General features: G+C 37.1%; 1 protein-coding gene across 2 annotated transcripts in view; it reads right to left on the reverse strand.

Moving 5' to 3' along the window:
* Positions 1 to 271: 271 nt before the first annotated feature.
* Positions 272 to 18,481, reverse strand: part of RORA (RAR related orphan receptor A) — a 710,759-nt gene continuing 692,549 nt past the window's right edge. For both annotated transcript variants that reach the window (XM_046008501.1, XM_046008502.1), the window contains 6 exons: positions 16,233 to 16,354; positions 14,615 to 14,747; positions 13,451 to 13,558; positions 11,832 to 11,942; positions 10,795 to 10,907; positions 272 to 9,161 (listed from right to left, as the gene is read on the reverse strand). In XM_046008501.1, the coding sequence (XP_045864457.1) occupies positions 8,997 to 9,161; positions 10,795 to 10,907; positions 11,832 to 11,942; positions 13,451 to 13,558; positions 14,615 to 14,747; positions 16,233 to 16,354 (752 nt within the window). In that variant the 3' untranslated portion in view covers positions 272 to 8,996. The remainder of the gene's footprint in view (positions 9,162 to 10,794; positions 10,908 to 11,831; positions 11,943 to 13,450; positions 13,559 to 14,614; positions 14,748 to 16,232; positions 16,355 to 18,481) is intronic.

Here is an 18,481-nt window from a genome sequence, read left to right on the forward strand (position 1 = left end):
TTTAAATTGAGGACTCAATAAAATAACAAACAGCTGGAAAGAAGCAGACTACTGTAAGAGTGAATTGAAAAGAAAACCCAATGTAAGTGAAACGTTGGATGATCCTCCAATAAAGATCATTAGCAAAGTTTTAGTACAATACTATTTTTAGGATTCCCATAAATGGCTTGCATTTTTAGTGTGGCAGAAAAGGAGTTTTTACATACTGTACACAAAACAGACAGCATATATTTATAGGTACAGTATTACTGTTTCCAAACTTGCATGTATATTTACAGAAGGCTGAGTTTGTTACTCACAGAGTTTTGTGAAATTTGTGTGCTTAATCTTCAAGACCTACACACAATTAGAATCAGCATTTCATGTGGTCTTTTTAAACGTGGCTTTAATACTTGGTTGTAGAAGAAAGTGTTAACCATAAGGCTTGACATACTTTATAAATTTACCAAAAAAAAAAAATTCCAGGAAAAAATTTTAATTTGGGCACAGTTGTCATTTAACAATTATCAAATACTGACATGTGCTGGCCATTGTGTAGACACAAAGAGATACAATCTCTACTCTCAGGAAGTTTAGGATACTAAATGGTGCTTAAAAAACAAGCAGAAAAACAGGTTTCAATCTCTAAGTGAAGCAATAAGGAATGACGTGATTTGTAGTAAAAGAGATTTCTCCCTAAACTGTAGCCAATTCACTTTAAAAGGTTAACTATTAGCATTCGCTCTCATTAACCACATGATTGCATTTATAATTAAGGTAACAGCAACTCTTCCATAAAAATGGAAAATGTCTAGAATTGTGGGTAAAGATGCAGTGCACGGAAGCCAATAACCATGGCTTGAGAATTTATCACCTTCAATTACAAAAGTGCAGTAAACAGAAACATTTGCTCTATATTTATAAATTGCTCAAAAATCTTTGCTAAAGATCTTACAAATTCAGTAATATTACAGAACAATTCTAATCAATATTTAATAAGGTTAACTACATCCTTAGTTAGATATTTGATATACTTTGATTTTTAACAATGCCAGTAAGTCTTGGGAGAAGAGGTGAAAGAGTCTAACTAAGTTCATTATTAAATGACTTTTAAAATGAAGGTCTTTCGCTCAGTTCATGGAACTGGTTGAGGTCATATGGAAACAGAATGTCCCTTGTCAAATTTGCTTTATGGCCCATGTTCTGCCATGACAGCGGGTGTCTCCATGCTTCTCATGGCTCAGGTAGGAGGAGAAAGTTTTATTCTGCCATCAAGCCACCAAGGATATTTTATATAAATGCCTATTATCTATAATAGGAGATAAATACACAACTCTGTCAGGTGCCAATAATATAATTCTTTAGTAAGAAAAAAAAAATATTACTCCATTAAACTAGAGTGTTTCTTTAGGATCTTGAAGGCCTGGCAAATTAGTTTTCAGCTCAGAAGATATGGAATAAACCCAAGTAGCAAACATAAAGTAAATGCTAGGAAGTTTTCATATATCCATATTTAAAAGCAAATTCACCCTATAGATGTCAAATATCCATACTAAGGAAGTAATTTTATCCTAATTAAATACACTCTAGAATAATTTATATAATGATATTATGTATTTAAAGAGAAAAGCATGTCCCAAATCCAGCACTCTGATACAGCTGCCAGTTGGGAACAGGTAGATATATATATATATATGTATATATATACAAATATATAGTTATACTCAGTGAAATTAACAAGACCCAAAGGTGGTATTGTCTAGGAATAAAAGGGATTTTTTTGTTCACAAAAGTAACTTATCTAGCACCACACATCAGAAAAACACAAAAATAGCACACTCTAGTTCTAAACAGCTATGTCTAAAATAGATTATATAGTAAAACCAGTATTATACAGCATATTGTGGATTTGATAAACAGATAAATATTTGCACTGAGTAGGCTGTTTATAATATAACATTTTCTTATCTATACAGAATGAAAGCCAAAAAGTTAACTGTATAGAGATGTGCAGAACAACATTAAATATTATGACTTAAAAGCAGGGACAAAGGTAAATTTGAAAGAAGAGTAAGAGAGAAAATGTTTACAGGCCATTACAAGTTCTTAAGTTAATAGTAAATAAGGAATCAATTGCTCAAGTTGAAGAAAGCAGTAAACAAGAGATTGCATTTACATGCAGATGTCTAAAATTTGTATTTTTTTAAGTCTATGCACAAAAGTCATTTGTTTTATTGCTTGACATTCAGTTATGGCTAGATTATTTAACCTATTTTTTTTGTACTTTGGAAACAAGAATATTGTTAAAGGTGCCATAAAAATGGACAACATTGAAAACGGTTTGCAAATAAACCACCTAACACTGCAGTTCTTTATACATATTAAAAGCCTTGTCTGGGGTTTGTCATATGTTAAATATATTTAAACTGGGAAAATATGTTGTAGCTTGAAGCCTCCCATTGGCCCAAACATCCAATACAAAAACACATCTCCACAAAAGGAGCAGGCAGACAATACAGGTACATTTAAAGAAGCAGCCAGCTAATGTCCTAATGTTTAAAAATTTACCACTGTTTTATATGAGATTTCAAACCACTGTGGATAAGAGAATTTTGGATTCAGGAAGATGTGTACAGTACATACAGATTTTTTTGTGTGTGAAATCATATTCACTATATTGCTCAAGAATTATCTGCATTTACATATGCAATCTGTTCAATAATAACCAAGTTCCCAGAAATAGTTTTCATCCACATTAAAGTAAATAATGAGTGAGAAAGGAAACACACAGGACACTGGAGAGAATTTAGTTGCTCTTAGAGAACAACATAATGGTGTGTGCAGTGTGTCAAAGCTAATAGCAAGCTGTCTTTCTTCAGTTCTTAGAAGGAAAAAAGTAAAAGAAAATGTGGCAGACACACTAAATGTAAACAGCAAACACGGATTCTATAGGCATCTGTTTAAAATAGTCATATGCATTTTCTTCACACAAGACCCCATGTTATATTGCATTGCTGAAAAAACATCGTGTTTATTTGGATGGAATATTCTGTCATTCATTTATAAATAAGTAAATGACTGAATGAATGTATTTATTGCTCTAAGATCTGAGGGTCTGGTTAATCATGGAGATCCATCTATGATATTTCCTTGGTATAAAGCCAGGCTTTTGATTCTTGATAAAAAAATTATTCTGAGAGCCTGACAAAACTGATCTTTCTTACAACAAATAAGCAACTGACCCAGAAGTGAAACCATTTGCTTTGTAAAGACATTGTCATCAGCTTTCTCATATCTTAAGAATAAATAGGAGGAAGGCCTCTTTAATCAAATCTGGTGGAACCTCTTTAGTAATATTAGTGTTTAGGGGTAGAACGAAGATTTGTATCATAGATTATTAGCAATAGATCAAGATTTTTCTTTTGCAATTATATTTCTGTTAATAGGGTTCTGTTGTAGCAATCTTTATAAGTAAGACATGGCAATCACATGGTACAGTATGTGAAAATGTCAATAACCTGTGTGTGTATGTATATATATATGCGTATGTATGTGTATATATATATGTATATATAGAAGTGGAGAGAGAAAGAGAAATTTCTGCCATTTTCCATAGTCTTTATTATCAAAAACAAGGTCAAAGTTTCTTTTTCATCTAAACGACATGGAAAGGTTTCTCAAATTATATTCTGCTGTGGTACTAAGAAAATAGTAAAAGCTTCTTCTCAATGTGTATTCCAGGTATGGAAGAATCAAAGCCAACAATTATACTGAGGTTCACTGACCTCATGAAAATACATGGAAACATGAGAACGAAGCTATATTGCAAAAATGTCCAAAGTAACCTTAAAAGCTGGCTCGCGGCACTGTTACATAGGTGGGTTTTTTTTTGTCTTTAAACATTAGCTCTTGTATTGATTCAAGAGATGAAAACTCTTAAGTGTAGAAGTAAAAGAACTATGTTACATAAAGGGATGTTTTGGTTTGCTTCTAGAGGAGAGTGCAATGAAAATAAGTTATTTGCTGGCATTTGAAAAAATGTGTTCAAAGTTTTACCTCTTTCACTGCACTGATAGGCAGGGCTCCCATAACTGGTTTAAACAATTTTTTGCATACCATGTAGAATTGGGAAGTTTCTAATATGTAATGCTATGAATTTTGAGGAAGGTAAATGGAGTATGTAGGACTGCACTTGAAGTGATGTTCTGTGTTGGTATACTGCCTATTAATTTATCTTGTGAACATACTGGCATAACTGTATACTGCTTTGGAAGTTATTCAACGTTTTAAACCACACAAGACTGAAGAACAAATACTGTTCGAACTCAACAAAATGAGACAAGAGTGAAGAGTTTACGTACACACACACACATGCAGTTCTACACAGTTCACTTGTGCCTTGAGGGATAGTATTATCATCACTATTATTAATAATAAAAAACACAATTTGTCCCAGTAGTACTGGCCACCCTGTTTGAAGAGTTTTAGGAGATCCCTGAGCACATCGTTTCTGACTCTTAACCCCAACTCCAAAGTGATAGGGCTTCTATTGTTGATATCAAGATGGATTGTCATTCACAGTAAGTCAATCATAAGGTGCTTATTTACCCTTTTTATTTTTCACCAATCAGCACAAAGAACTGTCAGAAAATAACTTTTTATTATTATTATCTTAAAATAATAGCACTGGAAGGACACATGATTTAAACAATCAATGTTTGAAAACAGTGGCTTTAGGATTATTATCTGGCTGCCCCTCAACAATAACAAGTGATTCAATCGACATTCCTTAGCCAAAAACAAAAGGCAAAAAAAACCCCCAAAAAACAAAAAAAACAAAAAAACCCCCCAAAAAACCAAAAACAAAAACCAAAAAACCAAAACTGTACAAATATGTATTTTTTCCCTGAGGGATCAAGGTACACCCGCAAGTGCTCTATGTACATATTGCACTAGAGAGGAATGAAGAACATGTGCAAAAAAGCAACAATGAGAGAAGCTTACATCCTACTTAAACCTTTTCAGTAAAGATTCTACTAGGTGGTTTTGCATTTTTGGAATGTCGGAACACAAACAGCTATTCCTTAGTCTAAAACTAAAAACACATATTTCTACTATGGCACATTCAATGAAATAAAAAGTTTTCCAAAGACAGATAGACAAATTCCATCAAGAAAATAATACAAAGTTTGTTTGTTTGTATTTTTTTTTTTAGAAAATTACATTACTTTCTTTCTTTGTTTCACATTACAAAATCTTTTTTTTTTCTTTACACAAATCACATTTTATTGCAGGAATATTTCAAGTGCCATCAAATATTTATAGAAGGGTTAAAAAAATAGAAGTCTCTCTAAAGTGGTCCAGACAAGGCTTTGTATAGAATAAATCTTTTTTTTTTCTCCATCTTCTAGTTTTGATTTAAGTATTTTGAATACATTTTCTTTTCCATTGACACTTAGTAGCCTAGAAGCGGTCCGACACACACACATCATACACACGAAAACCACACACACACACACACACACACACACACACTCTCTCTCTCTCTCTCTCTCCCTTCTCACCTGGCCCTCAGCCCACCCCACTACGCTCACAGAGATCTGGGTATCCACACTATAAAGAACAACCAAACTTAGAAGCAGTGTCTTAAGTTATATTTTCCTTAAGTTAGGAAGGGTGAATTAGGATGCTGAAGACTTTTTAAAAAATCCATAGCTTTAACGCAAATTAGGATGCTGAACACTTAAAAAAAATCCATAGCTTTAACACAATTTGCAAACTGTCCAAAAAAGCACTTTCATCTGCACTTTTGTTTTCATTGTGACCAAGGCCAGGTTCTTCGGAATATAATGCAACCATCTGACACCATTGTAACCAAAGGTATTCAGGCTTTGTACAAAAAACCTTATGTACCCTCTATGAAAAAACTGTATTAAAGGCATCATAGGAGCTGGGATAACAATGATGTGATTCCAATCTTTAAAAGACTATTGGATATTTAAGTTTAGGAAAGTTTAATTATAAGAACTCTTAACAATCACTGTTCTGTATCACCAAGTAGTTTGTGTCCTCACACAGGTGTTTCTGTAAGAAGAAAATAAAAATGCAAAGTTTTTCACATCCTTTTCTATACTTCGTTTTTTTAAACTGAATTTATTGTTTAACTTCAGATCCCAACTTTGATCCAAATCATAGTTGTTCCCCCTGTTCACCGAGCACGCCTCTCCTGCTCTGTCCCTACACTGTCAATGTATTTTGCTCTTCCTCACCTTGCTTTTCTTTCAGAAAGACCTGGTAGCAGCATCATGTCAATGCATGTTGGTTTATTCTAAAAGCAATGTCACCATGGTGTGACGACTACTGAGATTAAGCTTTTTTTTTTTTTTTTTTTGCATTTGGTACATGCAAAGTCCTTTCTGGGAAAAGGAATTTCTTTTAAGCTCAACATTATGCTCTCTCTCACCCTTAGAGAAGTTCAGTTAGCTCTTATCACTTCACAAACGGACACTGGAATTAGGTTTAGTTGCTCTTTAATGCGCTAGCACCTGAGGCTGGTCATATTCAGAAAGCTTTGGTTAAAAAGAAGTTAATACACTTTAATAAAACCATCCCCAAATTTAGTGACTCAGAATGACAAAAAACAAAAAACAACTCCCCCCCCAAAAAAATCCAACACATTACTCCCCCCCCTCCCGCCAGGAGAAACAACAGGAAAAATAAATGGACAAATAAATAACTGAACTAAGCTTGGTACTCTTTTCAGAGTATAAATACTATTGATCTTTAAAGGAACTATGCTTATTTAAATTAAAAATTTGATTTCACCCTTCTTGCCCAAATATAAATACTATATGTTTAGTTTACCTCTCTATATAAACACTCACATAAAGTTTAATATACTTGTAAGAAATTTAAGTAAATATTACTCTCGTCTTCTATTTATGGTTAAACCCTTACTATATTTTTGAAAAAAAAATTAAGATGTTATTTAGGCTTCATACACATTTCTCTGTGAATAATTCCTTCCTCTTTTCCAAATCCCTCAAGAAACAAGTCAGAAAATCAGTTGGGGTTAAACCCAGAGTAAATGGCTCTGGCACGCCCCTGCTGTGATCCACGTGACATTAGGAGCCACAGTTCCTAGGGAAGATTCAGGAGGAGCCTGGGGGTAGAGACATTTTCTCGGCTATAAAGGGCTGCCTGGAAACTCCCACCATTCTGCTATGGGATATTCCCTTTTCCGTATAACCATGGTCCTTCCTGTTAGACCAGAAGTTTGAATCCCACCCGACTGACTAAAATCATCTTCTAAATGCTGACATTTCCAAAGGGCACTTATTTTTAAAATATGCACACTTGTATGTCAGACTGTTCGTTTTCCCTTCCCCCACTGGGAATTATTAAAATTTAAAAAAACATGAAATTAAACAAAAACATTGAATATTTCTCACCTGAACACAAAAGCCAAACATTCGTCTAAATATTTAATAAAATAAATTACAGTCCACAGTTTTCTAGTGAAGATAAATACAAAAGTAAATGTTTGCGGCTAGCATCAACTTCACTTTGAATGCTTAAAATATTTAATATTTAAATAAGAGAAACCGGTTCAGTGTTGCATAACTCCTTCGCCCTTCTGTCCATTGTCTGTGAAATATGGAGAGCTACATTCTAGAATTATAGCGTCTAGAGGCAGCTAGTCTAGAGCTAGGTCACTCTGAGATATACTTTTAGGGTTCCTAGATTAGACCAAGAACATAGGCATTCACAAAGTAAATGTTTCATGTCCTCACATGGGGAGTATGTGTTTGCTCCAGATATAATCTTTGGGTCCTTCTTATAATAAAAGCTGAATTCCAATAAATATTTGGATTACTGATTTATCCTCAAAGCATAAGAATTCAAAGTTGAGAGTGAGTCCGTATAACTACTGAATTGTATGAAATGAGCCTCCCCCCCCACCCCGCCTCCATGAGGTGGCACTTAAAAAAAGCTTTTCAAAAATAACGTGCATGATGGTATAAGTCCATAGCACCAATCGACCATTCAACTTTGTATGAAGCATAAACACATCTATCCTTGAGCTTACCAAAAAGCAAAGTATAATTTAGGGAGAGTTCCATTTCTAATACCGAATGAAGTGTAAAACAAAACAAAGCAAAACAAAAACAAACCAATAATCCGCATCATGATTTCTAGATATGACCAGCCAGTCTTTTCAAAGTAATTTGTAAACAGCAGCATAAATACCTCCTGACGTACCTTCCAAGCCTTCTCAGTTAAACTTGTGTTTCTGGTGCACATGCGACACGACAGTGAACACGCTAGCATTTCATTTAAAGAAAAAGGTGCAAAATGAAAGTGCCTTATCAATTCAACAGGAAAAGCTACACCAGTAACTACATTTTATATTAATTAAAACAATATATAAACAATATCTCTTTTAGCTATATATAGTCTTCATGCCCATTTACCCTGTAATATATTATAATGCTATTGTTGCTAGTGCTATGGACCCTTTTCATGCCATCCTGCTGACTGGCAATAATCGGTGAAAAAAATAAAAACTTCCTTCATGAAACAAACAGCAGGTTGTGCAAAGTCATGCCGCCACCTCCGCTATGCACACCGGGCACCGATTATTGCCGGACTCTCTGTTGTTACCGACAGATTGGTGACTCTGCAGAAAGTCTGTGGGCAGTGAGCTACAAGAAAAGGAAATCCTCCGACTTTAGTACCCTCCTTCAGTTGTAAACAGAGGTCAATGATCAAGAAGTTGAGACAGAAAAAGGGTCCATATCTGTAGGCATAATGGAAATCATATGCATGAGAAAAACAAGTTCAACTTTTATTTGTTTCATTGTTTCCCCTCCTTTGCCTGACCCCGATCACCAAAAGATGTGCAGTGTGTTGGCGCTCCAGGTCTGTGCAGGGCCATATAAAGTGTCTCGGTTAATTTTGTTGTTGTTTTTCATGGTTTGTACTTCAGACATTCTAGAAGTGCTTAGGTGATACATTTACCCATCAATTTGCATTGCTGGCTCAAATTCGGAAGTGAACAACTCCTTGTATAATGGAGGAAAATGAAGTCGTACAATGTCTGGGTATATTGCTTTAAATGCCATTAGCTTTTCTGTATGTCGTCCACATAAGGCTCTTAATGTAGACACCTTGCATATTAACTGTAAGTGGAAGAAAGGACACGTTGTGAGGAAAGAACAGACATGAGCATCAAAAATCAGGGAATCTGGATGATCTTTACAACACTGTTTACAAAGGTGAAACACACTCGAAGCGGCTTATATGATCTTCCAAGAAGGAAGATTGGTAAAGAATCTTCCTGACATTCTATGACATGCCTAAGTTTTAGGCATGTCATAGAATACCAAGTATACATTAAATACAATTTTGAAGACAAATAATACAATAACCTGAAAAGATGTTCATAAGCAAAAGTGGCAGAGTTGAGATAAGAACCCAAGCCTCTCACCTCCTTCTCCTATTCCAAACATACTTTCTGCTCTCCCATCCCCAACCCTGTCCTCCACCGCTGTGGAGAAAGAAGACGTCTGGTGACAGAGAAGAGAACCAGGAGGCAATCATGGGCAGGTGAGGTCACTGCAAATGGAGATGATGGCGTCCCCATATTTTACGCAGAACCTGTACTAGCCAACGCCAATGACAACAAGTTTCTTCCTGGAAAGACCTTTGCTTGGACAAACCAGTTCTGGGTCTGAGTGAAAGGCTCAGAAGAAAGAATAGTCAGAAGGCCTGGAGGGAAGTCTCAGCATCAACCATTTAGCAGTTGAAGACAATAACAACTTGAAACAATGCTTTTTAAAGTCCAAGACACTGTACAAACAATGTATTATTTCTACCAGAATAATCCGAAGAAACATAGGTGTGTTAGGTGCTGTCTATAATGAAAGAACCTGATTGTATCCTTGCACTGGGGCACGATGGAGAAGAAGGTAAGGGTCTGGAGAGTTCTTCTATTTTCCATTCCTGCCTCCATCTCTCATTGAACGGGTGCAAAATAAAAACAAAACAGCAACTAACCCTCAACTTCCTCTCTCTGACCTAACTTAGCGATCAGAAGAAAAGAAAAGAAAGCAGGAAAAGAAACCCAACCCCCTCAAATCAATCTTCTTGAACAACTAAAATAGTTTCAGAAAGAATACGGCTGATTTTTCGAAGACCGAATACACACTACTAGCACAAGCACTGAAGAACATTAGCATATTTTAAATTGACATCCGAATTATATTTTTATTGCAAAAAGTAATAATTAGCAAAAATGAAGCCTTATGCTTTGAATACAGGGTAGTAATGGGAAATAGACAAAGAAAGTGACAAAAGTCACTTTCTGTTGATTACTAATGAATGGAATGGAAATAGAACTAATATTAGAATATGTGATTATCCTGCTTGTTTTAGTCCTTTATAACTTCCTCCTTCTAAATTCAAAGATTCTTTCTCTAATTTATATCAATGTAGAACATTAACTCAGCTTTATGCACAACTTAGATGGAATAGGAGTAGGATTTCCAGAATGTATTAATGCTTAAAAAATTTTTTTTCTACCATTGCCCAATTATTGCAGGACACTTCACAACCAATGATTGTAAGTAGAACTTAAGCTGAATTTTGGCCCAACCAAGTTTTTTGAAATGGAGATATTTCTTTCTTTTCAGTAGCCTATTGCTTATGGGTACTTCTGAGGGCTGGAAAGATGACTTGTAAGGTTGTCTGGCAGCAAGACGTGTGGCAAGGGATAGTTCAAGCTATGCCAACCGCACTATCTTTCCCTCTTACCTTTGTTAGTATTCCATCTTCTCGGTGATTCTTCTGCAGGACGTGTTGAAGAGCTAGCTGAATCTTCTGTTGCAGTTTTTCAATTTTTACCTTTTCCTGCAGCCACGAGCGATCTAAACATGAAAAATGATACTTACTGTTTCTCTTATGTGGTATTGGGACACCCCAAATTCCTCCGGACTCTTAGACACAGGTTATTAAGCCACAATGGAGAATTAGAGAACACTAGGCCAGTTTTACTCCATGTTCAAAATTTGCTCCTAAAGCAGTGGAGAACTGATCTACAATAGAGTGGTAAGTCTTTCCATTTTTACTGATACTTAAAGGAGGGGAAAGTCCTCTCCTTCTGAAAGGATAGATATTTAAATCTACGGCCATACATAAGGGCGAATGAAACCACCACGGGCGCTCAAATCTTTCTAATAATTACATTTCTGGATGAAATACTCATAGCACTCCTGCTAGCCCTTCTGGCAAATATGAAAATTGCCTTAGAATCCAAGGCAACTAAGATTGTCAAGAGCATTCCAAATGATTTAAGGGTTGTTAATTTAGTCTTTATGTGTAAGAATTCCAAACAGAAGACAGTAAATTTGCAAAACAGAACATACCCAGGAGGCAGTACTGGTTGAAAACACAGCTTAAATTCGGATAAACTTGTGGATGACATCCAGATAAATCTTAAGAAAAAGTAGGATGTCTTAAAAACCATGTTGTCTTGGAGATTTGTGTTAAGAAGGGCAACCCTACTCTACCAGAGCATTTCTCGCGATATCAGGAGGTTAACTACGGACTGAGTTTTACTCAATTCTCATTTCTTAAGATTTTGTCAGAATGGCATGAGGTCTTAAACAGGTAATGTGTGTGTGTGTGTGGCGTTTTGCTGTTTGAGAAAACTTAAAATTAGATTTAATAAGGGTGGCAACCTCTCTTGGTAGGTTCTATAATGTTCTAGAGCCATTACAACTTATGTACCTTCTAAGAAATCTTTACCTGAACACTTTTTAAAGCACTGCATTGTTCTTTGGTTATCTTACCTGCTGACATTAGTACAAATGCAGAAAATAATGCAATTTCATCTTCAGTCAGGTGCATAGAACATAAACTCTTTCCAAATTCAAATACAAAGCTAATAAAGTCTTCACAACCTGCCAAGGTTAAAGACAGTTTAAGATTTTGGTTATTATTTTGGAGAAAAATATGGAATAAGGTGAAAGGGATCTAGTAGTTGAAGATCCAAGGGGATAGTAATAACATTTCTACAGTTCAACAGTTTAAAATCTTAAAAGAAAAATCTGTTTAGCCATCATCACTATCACCACTGTCCTCACCATTCAAAATATTGAGAATGAACTTTTGTTGCAAGGTTAGCATGTTATTAGGTACCACTCTAAGAGGTTCCTTTGGGTACCTTATTGCTCACAACAACTCTGTGAGGGAGGTATTATTATTATTATTATCCCATTTTAGAGGTGAGTAAACAGACCTGGAGAGAAAAATTACTTAAGTTTATACAGGTAGGAAGAAACAGCCTGATATTCAAAACCAGGCTGCCTGAGTTTAGGACCCGCAATCTTAAAAACAGAGTCAAGCAGCTACAATCCAACTGAAATGTGACATTCACTGATTTTTTTGTTTTCTACTCTATTTGATCTAAGCCACCCTTAAAAATGAGAACAAATGACACAGTATGGTCGTAAAATCATTACAGCTATTATAGAACTAAAAATGTAGAATGTGAAAGTCTTAGTAAATAATAATCCATTCTCAAAAGATTGGTTAAGCTTGGGACCACCTGGGTGGCTCAGTGGGTTAAGTGTCTGTTTTCAGCTCAGGTCATGACTTCAGGGTGTGGGACAGAGCCCAAAAGTTGGGCTCCCTGCTCAGCAGGGAATCTTTTTCTCCCTCTCCTGCTGCTCCCGCCCCCTGCTCATACGCACTTTCTCTCTCTCCCTCTCTCAAATAAATAAAATCTTAAAAAAAAAAAAAAGGGATTAAGTTTGGTATCTTCTCTTTTAGTTTTGCATATTATATATCCATTCAAATGGTAATGAACTTTCCTAAAATATACAAACCTTCTGTCATTTCATTGTTTTTATTTATTTTTTCTTTTTTTTTATTTCATTGTTTTTAAAATCACTTAAACAACTTTATCTTGGATACTGTTTCATTCTTCTTACTGATTATATCCCACTTTATTTAAATTATAGAAATCCAAAATAATTTTTATAGTCTATGTCAATTTCACTTAGCTATACTTTATTTCTTTAATATCTACATTCATTCTTATTAATGGGTATTATTTGAGAAGTACTCTTTGCTTGATTTTATGCATCAGATTATATCCTCTAGTTTCTCTGGATAATTTATCCAATGAAAATCTTAAAGTCTTCAAGGGAACTGGAAGGTTAGACAATACAAATTTCTTTGATTACAGACTAGATAAAACAAAACGCTAAACCTTTCAATATATTATAGACAAAAACTGTTTGAGCTGTGTGAATTTTCTGCAGTGACTATAAAGTAACATAAACACAAAATCCTTTAATTTTTGTTTCCAAATAACAGTTTCCGTTCTGTTCAGTAAGCTCTTTGGCAGGGCTCCCATACTTTCCTATGGCCCTGATTTAAAGACAGAGCACCCAGATTTCCTTACCCAAGGATTTGAAGACATCAGGGCTAGCATATTTCCCATCAAAGTACACGGTGTTGTTCTGAGAGTCGAAGGCACGGCACATTCGGATAAATACCACCTCTAGAGAACCTAAGTGAAGACAGAAATGACATGGATTATCTTATCGTGGTAAATATTTATCTACTGTGAAAGCCCTAATGTAGGGACCCCTTTCTGATTCAGTGCAGTGGGGGCTGTATGCCCTGTGGCCAGTGGCTCTCAGTCACATCAGCTCTCTATTTATTATTATTTTTTAAAGATTTTATTTATTCATTTGAGAGAGAGAGAGTGAGACAGAGAACACGAGTGGGGTGAGGAGCAGAGGGAGAAGAGGGCTCCCTGCTCAGCAGGGCTCGATCCTAGGACTCCAGGATCATGACCCGAGCTGAAGGCAGATGCCAACTGAATGAGCCACCCAGGTGCCCCTAAGCTCTCTATTTAAAGGGGCACAGTTTACCAGCATAATTGAAGATTTATGGTGAAGCTAACTATGCCTGTATTCCTGAAGAGAGGCAGGGTTACAAATTACTCCTCTGGCATTCTTCTGTCTTGCAATAGAGTCTCAGAGTTGCCAGGAAAACGTATTGATTCATATTTATTAAAACAAACCAGAGGGGGAGCCAAACCATAAGAGACTCTTAATCTCAGGAAACAAATTGAGGTTTGCTGGAGGGGAGGGCAGTGGGAGGGATGGGGTGGCTGGGTGATGGACATGGGGAGGGTATGTGCTATGGCGACTGCTGTGAATTATGTAAGACTGATGATTCACAGACCTCTACCCCTGAAACAAATAATAGATTAGATGTTAATAAACATACAAACAATAACATAAACAAACAAACAAACCAAGAAACCAGGGGTGTCCCTTTGAGTTCCACAGAGAACATTCCTAACAACGTACTGTTACCTCCCAAGGGTCTGGAGTGGGTGTCCTTCAAATTAATTGTTTCACTCAGAGGAGAAACAAAATGTTTCCCACAGATAGCTCAAAACCATTAAAAAGGACTCAGATGCTGCTAGAAGAAACCTGAGCTATTATCATCGGGGAAAAACTGTTCCCGACACCTTCCTTACCCAGCATTTCTTTAATAGGCGGGTGAAAGCAGGTTAGGAAGAGATCTCAAAATTCACTTGCAAAGCACATACCTGCTTTGAGAAGCACAATTTGATCATTTTGACACAGTTCCATAAATCCGTCAATGCGTTTGGCAAACTCCACCACATACTGTATAGCTTCCGTGATTTTGATGGCACACAACTGCCACATCACCTCTCGCTGCTGCAGAGGAGCAAAGCACAGCAACACATACGGTCACCTGTATCCCGGACACAGGGGTGTCCCTATTTTGTCAAAGCCTTCTTTGGAAATGGATTTTTAAAAAGCTAGAGGATTAAAAATTAACATATGGGTTATAATGACTTGCTTCCGAGTCCTTCTCGTCTCTTCTGATTCCTCTGTTACCATTTTGGTGGTAAAGGGACAGGGGGAAGATGTTATAAGCAGGTGAAAACGTGAGTCCAAAAAGCAGCAGGTGCCACTGCTTTACCCTGGGGCCTCGGAGAGTAGCACAGTAGGATCTTCTTGTGAGCAATTATTTTACCTTGGGGAATATAACACCATTTTACGGGGGGGGGGCAAGGTAGAGAAGGGGAGTCAATTACATTTATCATGCACCTGCTTTGAGCTAGATGCTCTATGACATCCTTGTCTTGTTTCATTTTCCCATTTTCCATAAGTGGACGTAAATTCTCTTAGAGGTTTCACAGCTAGAAGGTGTTGGAGCCGGGATTCAAATCCTAACATCTCTGATTCGGAATCCCATTTCACATGCCCTGCTGTTTCTTACTGCTTTCTCGTCTCCCTTTCTAACAATACTGGCTGGCTGCTGGTGCTACCTGCTATCTCAAAGGCAAAGTGATTCCTTTCCTGTTTAATTGCTTTTGTATATCCACTTCCATTTAGTTACAGGGGGATATGGATCTTAATACTATTTCCAACAATATGATGGGGTGAAGGAAACACTGAATTAGGAGCCAGGAGTCATTATCTAGTCCTGGTATTCTCACTCTCCTGCCATATGTCAAGGGATGCTAATATCCTCATATGTTAAATGAAGGGGAGGATTAGCCTGAAGAATCCCTGTCGCCCCTCCTAGGCCTACATCTCTATAATTATTGGGGAAAACCACAGCATCTCCCTTTACCAAGGCAGAATGGGTAACTGAAACTTCCCCTTCTCCAGGCCCGCCCTCCCATTCTGGTGGCTTGTGGAACAGTGTGTAAAGAAAACGGCAAGGAGCAGCACCCTGTTGGTTGCACATTGCTAGGTTCAGACTGGAGTTATGAGAATAGCTTCCAAACCTTTTTCTGTACACATCCTCTAAACCTCTGAGGCTGAGATTGTTTTACGTCAACTTCCAGACCTTGAAATCTTCCACCGTGGTATCAGGACAACTCTCAATTCATTCAGCCTTTTGGACACTGCTTCCTCTACCCCCCCATTGCCAAATGATAGGAGATACGTGTATATAGTCATCGGCCCAAGAGAATTTGTTTGTTATTGCTGGAATTTCACACACTTGCACCTCACTAAGACGACAAAGCCCCAAGTATATGATCATCTCTAAAAGAAAGATTTTAAACAGAAATCTGATATCTGATGAAAAGCAGTCACTCTCTAGTCTGTATTCTTCAACAGATGTCCTGCATAAACACCCTTCCCACTCTTGCCTCAATCCTGGGTAAAAATCTTCAGAGTATATACCTTGTTTTGGTAGCTCTCGATCTCTTCCTGCAGAAAGGTCTGCCACGTTATCTGCTGGAGCTCTTCTCTCAAGTATTGGCAAGTTTCCAGATGTGATTTAGATATATTCTGTGCAAGGTGTTCTAAGGAGAAAACAGGAGATCATAAACATGAAAAGCCAAGCTCTTCTCCGGATAATCAGGGTTTTCCCTGCTTAATATTTGGTTTAAAAAGTAACAAGTAAGAAAATAAAATAAAAGTAAGTAAAAAGTGACAAGTACAAAGCAACATGCTGAACCAGTTTCAATTATCTTTACATTTTTAAATAAGCAATTTGGAACTATTCTATATTTTGGAACATGAAGATGAGAGACAGGCAAAGCCAATACTTAGCAATAAGTCTCGGTGACTTCAAAGACCCTCCTGACCTTGACCTTCTTTACACCAATGTCTGGGAATGAACAATTATTAGCCCAGATAGGTGTGGGAAATGACCAACACAGCCTCTTCTTGGCATTTTTATAAAGAGACAATGACCTGGGGAGGATTACTCTTGAAAAATTAGGAAATGGTATGCTTTTGTGAAAACAACTGTTATTTCTTTTGTTTTTCCAGCAAACAGTACAACAAGCATTACTGAGGGCCTATTATGTCACTATATGTAGGGTGGTGGTTAAGAGATGGACTCTGGCACCAGACAGACTGTGTATGAAACTCATCTCTTGTACCTACCAGCTGTATGATCTTGGGTATGTTACTCAACCTCTCTGTGCTTTGGTTTCCTCACTTGCAAAATGAGGGAAACAGTACCTACTACGTAAACATTTGTTCTTATTATACTGGAACATAGGTAGTTTGAGGATATTAAAACAAATAGATGCCTAAGAAGTTTCTCTAGGAAATTAGAATCTGATGAACATGTATGGGAACACTGAAAGGACAATTCATTTTTTTATTAGACAATAAAGCATCAACTTGAATTACATCAGAAGAGAAACTAGAGAACAGGTTCTGTCATGGAAGGGAAAGATGAAGAGAGTTAGAGGATGCTTTTTGGCAGGAGAGAAACATCTGTAGTGGACCCTGAAGGAAAGGGAGGATTTGGCAGGCAGAGGACAGCGGTGTGAAGAGGCGAGTTGGTTCCACATCCCAGGGATGATAGATGAAGGAGCAACCAATGGCATTTACAGGGGACAGGCAGATGTGTGATAAAGTGATAGCACCCAAACAGAAGCATGAGTAGGTAAGAGTCCACATTGTGGAGAATCTCAAATATTAGGATTAAGGTTTGGACCTGCTTAAGGAGTCAGTGGAATACTCTAGGGGGAGCTGGCACACGGAAGGCTCTATGTGGGGCAACAGAACAAGCAGTTTTGTGACTGGAGGACTGGAGCAGAGGCTGGAGCTGGGAGCACGAGCTAAAGGCTGCTGCAACCCGTGTGGGCGGGACTAAGCACTTTAGGTAGGTCAGTAATAAACGTTACAGAAGGGAAGGACAATGCAAGTATTTTAAGGGGAACTGACAGGATTCCATGAATATGAAACCATATCCCAAAGGGATCTTCTTCTAGGGTCCTGATTACATAACAGGGAAACCCATTTAAAAGAATGGTGCTGAATGAAAACTTGGCAACACTAGTAAGAGGGTCTGTTTGGAAATTTGTCACTGCTTTCGGCAAAAAGATTCAGACTTGTTTGTGTGAAAACAGAGTGGGTTCACCTAAATGAAGCTTGAAACTAGAGTCTCCTTAGAAACACTGAAACACAATAAATCTTAACAGCCCTATTTGGCAGCACACAGACATGAACACAATATAAATAAATACCAGGAAAATAAAACATAAACAGAAGAAAAAAATTAAAGGAAAGAAAGAAACAGAAAGATAGTGACCAAAAGTGGGAGAAACCAGCAATTTATGTGCCTTAGAATCAGTGATGCTTGTGGAGAGAAGAGGGCAGTAAAGACAAAAACAATGAGTCAGAATCAGGAAAACAGATGTGTATATATTTAAACCAATTTACGAAATAAAATGAAGGGTTTGCAGGGAAGCTGGGGGATCCTATGAGGTGACGAATGGTAAGAAGCACATAGTAGTCCCTTCCAGATCATGCTTCTTTTCCAGTTAATATGGTCAGCATCTTACTTCATCTTAAAAATTGTTCCCACCCACCCCCTACCTATTTGAGCCCACCTTTGGGAAGACAGACAAGGAATAGCGTAATGTACATGTCAAACCAGTAGAGGGCAGTGGCTGCATTCTCACCAACTG

Source organism: Meles meles, chromosome 6, assembly GCF_922984935.1.
Source record: "Meles meles chromosome 6, mMelMel3.1 paternal haplotype, whole genome shotgun sequence".
Lineage (NCBI taxonomy): Eukaryota > Metazoa > Chordata > Mammalia > Carnivora > Mustelidae > Meles > Meles meles.